Source organism: Cajanus cajan, chromosome 9 (assembly GCF_000230855.2).
Source record: "Cajanus cajan strain Asha chromosome 9, NIPB_CcT2T_4, whole genome shotgun sequence".
Taxonomy (NCBI): Eukaryota; Viridiplantae; Streptophyta; class Magnoliopsida; order Fabales; family Fabaceae; genus Cajanus; species Cajanus cajan.
In genome coordinates this window covers 2,545,092-2,555,449 of record NC_138525.1, presented here as the reverse complement: position 1 = coordinate 2,555,449, position 10,358 = coordinate 2,545,092, and the positions used below count along the sequence as shown (strand labels likewise).

General features: G+C 29.0%; 1 protein-coding gene across 1 annotated transcript; it reads left to right on the top strand.

The window, feature by feature from the left end:
* The first annotated feature begins 287 nt into the window (after positions 1-287).
* Positions 288-5,120, top strand: LOC109790840 (calcium-dependent protein kinase 2). The gene is made up of 8 exons (XM_020350089.3): positions 288-1,295; positions 2,578-2,721; positions 2,835-2,987; positions 3,641-3,756; positions 3,858-4,025; positions 4,110-4,237; positions 4,564-4,663; positions 4,744-5,120. The coding sequence occupies exons 1-8, from the start codon at positions 590-592 to the stop codon at positions 4,816-4,818; spliced, it is 1,590 nt and encodes a 529-aa protein (XP_020205678.1). The 5' UTR covers positions 288-589; the 3' UTR covers positions 4,819-5,120.
* The last annotated feature ends 5,238 nt before the right edge of the window (positions 5,121-10,358 follow it).

Genomic DNA, 10,358 nt, shown 5'->3' with positions numbered 1-10,358 from the left:
TAAAATTTGGATACAAATTTTTAAATATATTATTAGAATTGTAAATTTACTTCAATAATATAACTAAATATATATATATATATTAATAATATTTATATTAAATACAAGTATATATTATCTAGATAAATCTTCACCACTCACATTAATAATAATAATAGTAAACTTTCTCGAATATTAAAAAACCTATTTTTCTGAATAAATAATAGTAATTTAGTGGTTAAGATTAATTAGGTGGCACATGTCGTGAATGCAAGAGGAGTTAAATGTGGTGTGGGATACGCATGGCTGACTCTGATGAGGGAAGTTTCATTCTATTCTAAGTATCTAACATTGTTTTGGTCGTAAATAGTTTTGTTTACTCCAAAAATCCAAATCCCACAGTTGACTCGGTTCCATGTTGCTGCTTCCTATATCCTCTTTTTCTTTCACATTTCACTCAGACTCTTTCCACTTTCCTCTCCCTCTTATAACCCTGCATATTCTGATCCACTGCCCTCATTCAATTCTTTCATGCTTTGACTGAATCTTCAATTGTTCTGGGGTGGTACCTGAGAACTTAAAAAAGCTCTCACCTTTTTGTGTCACAATCATGGGATCCTGTCTGAGTAAAAGAGGGTCAGAGCCAGAAGAACAACACATTGGTTATAGACATGCTGTTGGGGGTGGTGGTGTGCACAATCACAAGAGCCATGATCATGATCCCTATGTCAACCAATCAAAGCCCCCCTACCAATTACCTGAGAAACATGCACCTCATGTCCCACCAAGAAGCCCAAAACATGCACATCACACAATCACTGGGAAGCCCTTTGAGGATGTTAAGCAGCACTACACACTTGGGAAGGAGTTGGGGAGAGGCCAATTTGGGGTGACCTATCTCTGCACTCACAACTCAACTGGCTTGCAATATGCCTGCAAGTCCATTTCAAAGAGGAAGCTTGTGAGCAGAGCTGACAAAGAGGACATGAGGAGGGAGATCCAAATCATGCAGCACTTGAGTGGACAATCCAACATTGTGGAGTTCAAAGGTGCTTATGAGGATAAGCACTCAGTTCATGTGGTCATGGAGCTGTGTGCAGGTGGTGAACTTTTTGACAGGATTATTGCCAAGGGCCACTACAGTGAAAGGGCTGCTGCTTCCATATGTAGACAGATTGTTAAGGTTGTTCACATCTGCCATTTTATGGGTGTCATGCATAGGGATCTCAAGCCAGAGAATTTCTTGCTGTCCAGTAAGGATGACAAGGCGCTTCTCAAGGCCACAGATTTTGGCTTGTCTGTCTTCATTGAAGAAGGTAAATTTGTCATCCATTCGTTGGTTTTTTTGTTATGAAATTGTGGTAGTTGCGGATTCCTGAAAGAAAAATATGTGAACTCACTGTAGCATAGTTGTGAATAACCTAACCTGCTATAGTTTTGAGGGAAAGTTTGTATAATTTTCTATCCAAAACTTTGTTTACTTTTTTTTTTTTTTTTTTTTTTTGTTGCTGTGGGAATTGGAATTGTATGCAGAAATCATGGAAGTTTGAAAATAATTTTTCTGTTGCTTCTCTTAGTTCTAATAGTGCATTGCCAATGCTCATCATCAGTGGCGCCGGTTGTCAAGATTTACAAAGCTTGAGAAGATTTTAATTTGTTTAAGGGGATATATATATATATATATATATATATATATATTTTTTTTTTTTTTTTTTTTTCAAGATGTTGATTTGAGCAAACTTCTGCCAACTAATTTTTATAATGTTTCTTATCGTTTTTCTTTTCTCTCCATACGTATGCATGCAGTTTGTCACTGTTAGTAGATGCGCATCTTTTGCTACTCAGTTTGTGCCATGAGTTTATGATTTATGATTTTTTTTTTTTAAAAGTATGGAGAGGAAATTGTAAAGTGACTGTTGGCTAGAAAGGGTTTATATACTGTTAATTTTAAGTGAATTATGTTTATGAAGCAGCAGTTTAATTGAAATCAACGGTTAATACACTCTCACTCATTTTATACATCATTTCACTTTAAATGAACTCAGTCCATTATTATACCCAAAATCTACAAGCATGCTCTCTAAGTATTTACAGGGATATTATCTTTCCTTTTTTACATATGTTGCATTGTTCCCCACTTGCCCTGTTAGACATGATCTGAAGCAAAATAAAGTTTGATAAAGTAAGTATTCATTTCATCATTTGGTCCATCCTAATCAATTATTCAGCAGTATTGAACTGACGCTGCTCATCTTATGAGTCAATATCCTATCATTTCATTTATTCCATACGTTACACTAATTGTGTTCTTTGATTTAATGAGTTTCTTAAACTTTGAATGGTTGGCTAATCTTAATATCTTGGGTATACCGTTAAAAATTATAAAAGAAAGTCTGCTGCTTATTTTAGTTCCATCATAATCCATGTCCATGAAGAGTCTCTCATTTATAATTTTTCCACAACAATATGATATGCATGATGTACCTATTTTTCATGTTTGGCAGCAACTTGTCTTTCGATAAGATTTATCTGATTAAAAAGTTGGATTATCTTCCATTTAGAACATACACTAAACTTTTTCTAATTAATTCTTCCCAGGAAAGGTGTATCGAGATATAGTTGGCAGTGCTTACTATGTTGCTCCAGAAGTTCTACGTCGTAGCTATGGGAAGGAAATAGATATATGGAGTGCAGGAGTCATATTGTATATCCTACTTAGTGGTGTCCCTCCATTTTGGGCAGGTAAACTCTAATATGTTCATAATATGACCTTGTAGTAGAGGCTAGGCACACCCCCACCCCCATTCCAACCTTTGTTTTACACTTGACATTTTTTCATAAAATATGTGCTGTAGAGACGGAAAACGGAATATTTGATGCCATATTGCAAGGTCATATTGATTTTGAAAGTCATCCATGGCCTAGCATTTCAAAAAGTGCTAAGGACCTTGTTCGCAAGATGCTTATAAAGGATCCAAAGAAACGTGTTACTCCTGCTGAGGTTTTAGGTAGGTAACTTTTACCGTATTTTCTCCTCATTGAAGTATATTAAACTATATTTGTAGATTGTTTGATAGTTTGACTGTCTTTCCCACTTGGTTCTTTTATGTGTACCCGGGTGAGGTTGAGAAGATAAATTACAAGAGGGGTTTAAATATTTTTTTCTATATATACTTGTCGATGTTCTGTCAGGAACCCAAAGAATGTTATAGTTAATACTAATAGTTTTTCATGTAAAACATGAATTTAGGGCTTAAAAACTTATACGCATATAGGTGAGTTTATCAAAGTTGTTTCAATTCTGTATAGATTACATTCGACAACCAATGTTGCATGTGAACATGTTTGTTGTTGAGGCTTAGGACTTTTTAGAGACGATATTTTCACAATTATACTGTTTCCTCTGTTATCAACTATTATGTATCCTTTAAAGATGTCAATTGTTTATTTACAGGATATTTGTATATTTGATAGAAAAAGAAATATTATTGAACTTGTGCGAAGCCAGTAACAGTGTGTCTGTGGCTTGATGAAGTGATTCATACCTGTTTCCCGTTGCTATTACTGCTGAGTGATAGCTTGATTGCAGCATCATTAAGAATTTTCTCGGTTGAATTGTAATTTCTCTACTTATTGAATCCCTTATTGTTTGAATAATCAGAGCATCCATGGCTTAAAGAAGGCGGAAATGCTTCTGACAAGCCAATAGACAGTGCAGTGCTTTCCAGAATGAAGCAATTCAGAGCGATGAATAAACTAAAAAAACTAGCCCTCAAGGTTAGTTCAGTCACAAGCTGCATGAAGAGACTGCGATGCTCTTTTATGCTTATTTTTACTGAATTAAAAATAAACTGAGTGGATTTTGAATAATCTTTTAGGTCATTGCTGAAAATCTTTCTGAAGAAGAGATCCAGGGTTTGAAGGCAATGTTCACAAATATGGACACTGACAATAGTGGTACAATCACCTATGAGGAACTGAGGGCAGGGTTGCAAAGACTTGGCTCAAGGCTTACCGAAGCTGAAGTGCGGCAGCTTATGGATGCCGTAAGCTATTATTGAATTCACAATATTTGTCCTCCATTGTTTTTCTATATTCTTTCAAGCTGACATTCCTTTGCTTAAATTTAGGCTGATGTCGATGGAAATGGCACAATTGACTACATAGAATTCATCACTGCTACAATGCATAGACACAAGTTAGAAAGAGATGAGCATCTTTACAAGGCCTTCCAATATTTTGATAAAGATAGCAGCGGGTAAGTCCATTTATCATGAACTAACATTTCTTCTCAAATATGTCACGTTGTGGAAGTAATGTTTTTCCTTAGTATGCATTCTCAACCTCAATCATTTCTTTCAATTTTGAAGTCTAAGCCTTCCATATTAATCTTTTGACTATTTGGTTAAGTTTCATGCGTATCATTAATTTTTTAATAGTAAACAAGGATCATATACCATAAATCCTATTTCTTCCTACACCAAAAAGGCACATTCATTAGCAAATCATTATTTAATAAATATCTCTTTAGAATTTCAAGAGTAATGACACATGTACCCTGGCTTTTCTTTGATTCCATCTCAGGTACATCACAAGAGATGAGCTGGAAACAGCCATGAAGGATTATGGTATGGGTGACGAGGCCACAATCAGGGAAATTATATCTGAAGTTGATACAGATAATGTAAGCCTATTTTCTTTTAGCATGCTACATGATGTTTGTATTCTAGTTCCATAGTTAACACTCAATATGTGGTTTCTCAGGATGGTAGAATCAACTATGAAGAGTTTTGTACAATGATGAGGAGTGGAACCCAACAACAAGGCAAACTATTCTAATATGGCTAGATTGAGTGTGTCCCCCACTTCAGAGGAAAGTTTCCAAAAGTTCATATACATTATAGGCTTGTAAGGCTTATAGTTTAGATTTGTTTGAGATACATGCTCTGTTTACTTTTTGTCAACTCTTATTACCCTTTTTGGTTTCTTTTTCACTTTAAAGTCTATTATTGAGTCCACATGTAATTTAGCATGGAATCTAATAAAAAAAAAGGACTCTCCTAGGAAAGGTGATACTCAAAGATAGATTATACAGTTTGTTAAATTGAAAAATCCTCATCTAGTATCATTTGTTAAGGTCACTGATGAAATATTATTGTTGCTGGCTCAGAATTATGAGAACCAATAAATGGTTTAGAGGTTAAGCCAAGAATTAAAGGCCGTTTCTAATCCATCATTTTCTGCTTGAAGCAAACTAGGGTGACAATATAGTTAGAAGTTAGTTACATATCTAATGAATGACAACCACACGAAATATTTATCATAAAAAATAATAACTAATCTTGTTTGAGGATCATAAATGGACACAATACAAAGTGTATATTTTTCTAACATAGTTTGTTTAATATCAAATTAGGAATCAAAATCTGAATAACTTGTTAAAAGACAAAGTAACTACTACTTGTGCTAATCATTGTTGGTATCTTATCCATTATTTTACATTTATCATTTAAAATGTTGAAATTAAATTTAAATCCAATCATATCTAATCTAATTTAAAGTATTTAGGATTAAATAAGTTTTTTTTTGTTAGTTAGATATGGTTAAATAAATTTTATTTTATTTATATTTTTTATTAAAATTGATTTTTTAAATATAAATATATAAAATTCTTCCTTTGCAACTTACTATGTGGATGGAGTAAACGATCTATAATACCATGAAAAATCTTCAAAGAGTTTGATGATTGATTCCGGAGTTGCATATGGTTATATCTTATTTTAATCTAAACTTTTTATGTAGCAAAGAAAAAAAATGAGCTTTCTCGTATAAGAACATTTTTAGGAGTCTTTTTTTAAATGAAAGTGTTTTTAGTAGTTTTTTTCTTGACAACAGGTTTTTTTAAGGGATTTTTATAACTTCTTGTTTATTTTAATTTATATTTATTACAATTATTTCTAAATTAAATTTTACTATTTTAAAATAAATGATCAATAATTAAAAGATTAAAACACTTTTTTAGCTCTTATAATTTCACTTATTTTACCTTTTAGTTCTTATAGTTTAAGATAGATTTTTTAGTCTTTATACTTGCAATTTTGTAATCTTTATAGACACTATTGTTAATATTTTTGAATGTTGTCTCTTATGTGTTGATGTGACAAAGATTTTCAATTTTGTGAGGATATAAAAGAGATACAAAACATCGAAAGATTCAATTTATGATAACTCTAGTAAATTCAACATTAGACACACAAAGTTGAAAACATCTATATAAGAACTAAAAAGAGACAACATTACCAAAAAAAAAACTAGCAATAATGTCTAAAATAATTAAGTATAAAGACTAAAAAGATCTATATTAAATTATAGAGACTAAAAATAATTGAAAAAGATAAATATAAGAATTAAAATATTTATTTTAAACTATAGAGACTAAAAGGTAAAGAAAATGAAATTATGATAATTAAAAAATATTTTAACTTAATTAAAAAATAATCTTGTGTCATTTTAAATTATCTATCATAAATTTAAAATATAATATTTTTTTAAAAAAATATATATACATAAATTTTAAATATAATATAATTTATATATTCAAATATGATTTATTTGTATATTTAGTTTATTATAAATTTTAATTATATAATAAATATTTAATATGTGTAACTACATGTTAAAATACTGGTTATATAATAAAAGAAATGCTAAAACCCTATTTTGGTCCCTTATAATAATTGTTTGTTTCAATTTAGTCTCACTTTTATTTTTTGTTTCAATTTGGTCCCAAATAAATTAATTGGTTTCAATTTGGGACTTCCGTCCAAATTATTTAAACAGAGTTAACTTTTGCCCACGTGGATGCCACGTAGATGCATACGTGAATACCACGTGGACGCCAAATTTTGTGAAAACATCTGGAACTAGAACGGCCCGTTTTGAAACCAGAATGGGACGTTCTGGATGCATTCTTGGTGTGTTAATTTTGCATCTGAAACGGGCCGTTCCAGATACAAAACTAACACACCACCAGTACATCAGAACGGGCCGTTCTGGGCCCGTTCCAAAACTGAGAATAGAATATTCTTTATTAATTTTATTAAAAAATATAATAATTTTAAAAAATATTTTTTTTATGGTAAAAATTTTAAAATTACTTATTTTTATAAAATACAATTATCTTATAAATAGAGTAATAACTTTTTCTTTTTCTCTTCCTGTCTGAATAAATATTTAAGTGTCACTTTATAATTTTTTGCAACTTATTTAAAATTAGAGAAATAAAATGATAAAAATTAATAGGATAAACATAATAAAATAAAATATATAAAAATATTAATATATTTACTATATTAGATATAACAACATAATTAAAATATAATTAATAATATATATTTTATAAAATTATTAATATTTTATATATAAAAAAAGAATGAAATTTTTTTTAAAGGGGGCAAGTGCCCCCACTATAATTAACTTAGATCTGTCCCTGCATATGATTGTGTGGTGAAATGTTAGTCCTGTGTATCTTCTTCCTTTAATTCAGGTTCTACCTCTTCAAGAACAGGTTGCTGTTGTTGGGGTACATCGTTAATGACTTCAAGGAAAAATACCATGTCATTTCATCTTTTACTGTATAGTTTCATTTTGGTAGTAAGTGGTTCACTCCAGTTTGAAATGAAATAAAATTTGCTACCATTATCTTTAGTGATACATTGCATTGTCCTTAATAATACACTGTATAGCCTAACTGTTTAGCAATTGAAGTTATTAATTTCCATTGACAATATTACCAAATTCAGTGTTTGAAATACTTTGTACCTTGGGTCTTTTCCTTCCATGATTCACAACCATAAACTATAATCATTGATCGTTTATGTTTAGCAATGTGGAACTAGAACGGCCCGTTCTGAAACTAGAACGGCCCGTTCTGGGTCCAGGTGTTTTCAAAAAAATTTATCATCCACGTGGCATCCACCTATGCATCTACGTGGCATCCACGTGGCCAATAGTTAACTCCGTTTAAATAATTTAGACGGAAGTGAAACAATTAATTTATTTGGACCAAATTGAAACCAATTAATTTATTTGGGACCAAATTGAAACAAAAAATAAAAGTGGGACTAAATTAAAACAAACAATTATTATAAGAGACCAAAATAAGTTTTTAGCCTAAAAGAAAAAGATGAAGAACAAGAATAATTTCAAATTAATCTAAAACTAACAGTGTTTTTTTTTTCTTCTCTCGAAATCAACACTAACAAACTTAACAATACACTAAATAATAAAATATAATTTTGAAAATAAGGATATGGAGGAAACAAACAAGGATTTTATTTTCTTGATTGTATGCATATATATACTAGTTTCACCAATGAAACTGTACATTCACAGATTTGGTTTAAATTAAATTGACAATTTATAGGAACACGTGTTTTTAAGTTCTTATTCTTTGACTAAAACATGATCAAAGTTTTTTTTTAATTTTTATATTGTTGAATTTGATTCTCAACTTTAAAAAAAATGCTGAACTCTTAGAGAAAAGAGATCAAACCCACATTTTATTTGTTATGTAAATCGTAAAAAGAGAAAATAAATATGAATTAGAATAATTATTTTAAATAGGATTATTTCTATATAGATCATTTTTTTATGAGAATACTTTAAGGAATTTTTCTTAATTTTTATCTCTTTCTATCATTTTTCATTTTGATATTTAAATAGAATTTCAATTTTAAAAAAAAATATCAATATCTAAAAATAAGTTTGTATCATAATATAAATTATTTATCATAATTTATATGATGAATCTTTTTTATTTATTACTAATTTTAGTTATAGTATAACTTATATATTTCAAAAGAATTTATATATTTTAAATTGTAGCTATATAATCAAATAAAAAAAATTGTCATGCACATTGCATAAGCAAAAATACTAGTTATAAAAAATTGTAAAATGTATTAATTTTATTAAAAATTTCCACAAATAATTAAAGTAGAAAGTTAAATCAATCAAATAATCTATTAATTAATAATATTGATTGTCACCAAATATTAAAGTTACTATATTTGTTATGTTATAAACTTGCTGTAATGTCAACAGATCCTCTCTATTTATAAATTTATAATTGAATGTAAGAGGTATGAAATAAAATGTATGTGAAGTATTACTAAAGGACAAACAATGGGCTAATGGAACCCAAAGCATGTGAGCAATTTTCATTCAAGAGAGTTGTGAATTACATTGCTAAAAGAGCCAAAACCAAGAAAGTGAGTGAGGTGATTTTGGAACAAGTAAGACTTGTGGTTTAGATCAATTTCTTAGGTTAGCATATCACTGGTACTAAAAAGTAAAGGTTCCTATAGTTTCATAACCTCAATTGGGGAAGAAATAATCTTTTTTCTCCTATTTTACATTGTCAACCTAAATTGCTTTCAATATATATACCTTCTATATTAATCTTTTGATCCGTTTTTAATAATAAGAAAGGATCAAACATCATAAATTCCATTTCTTCCTACACCAAATAACACATTTATTACTGTATCACGAATTGATATATAGCCCTATTTCTAATTCTAATTATACATGTATTTCATCACAGGCAACGGTCTGGAAGCGCCAAATTCGATGCTGGAGAAGAAAACCTTATCCGAAATTTAAGCTCTCAAACAAACTTACATTTAAAGAAGATTATCTATCAACTTTACACAAGATTTAATTGGACTATATATATATTGGATAAAAATATAATTTGCAAGAATAAATTCGTGTGTCCATTGTCTATATATGCTTTTTTAACCTTTTTAAAAACTTGTTCTCCCTTATTAAACTATTTAAAAGTTTATTCTACATTAACAATATTTAAAATAACAATAATTTTGAATAATTCAATAAATATAATTTTAAATACATGTATAAGTTTTTTTTTAATTTTTTTATAATTTACGTGATAAAAATATATTATTATTATTATTATTATTATTATTAAAATTTAAAATGCACAAAGTATATGAAAAAAGATAATCTTATCTAAAAAAATTTCTAAATATTTTCTACATTCCATTTAAAAAATTCTAAATAAGTAACTATAATGATAAATTTCTAAAAAGAGCATTCAAAGATATAACTGTTTAAGCATATATTTTTGATCTTTTGATTTGACATGAATATGAAATATAAAATGTTCAAGAGAAAATATAAAAAATTATTTCTAATTAGATTTTTATATTATAAATTTATTTATTTAATTATATTATTAATAATATAATATAATATATAATTTTTTTTTCATATCATATAGATAAATAGATTGTCAGATTTAACATTTTTTTTATAAATTTAAATCCAATCTTTTTAAATAAGTTTTTTTCCTA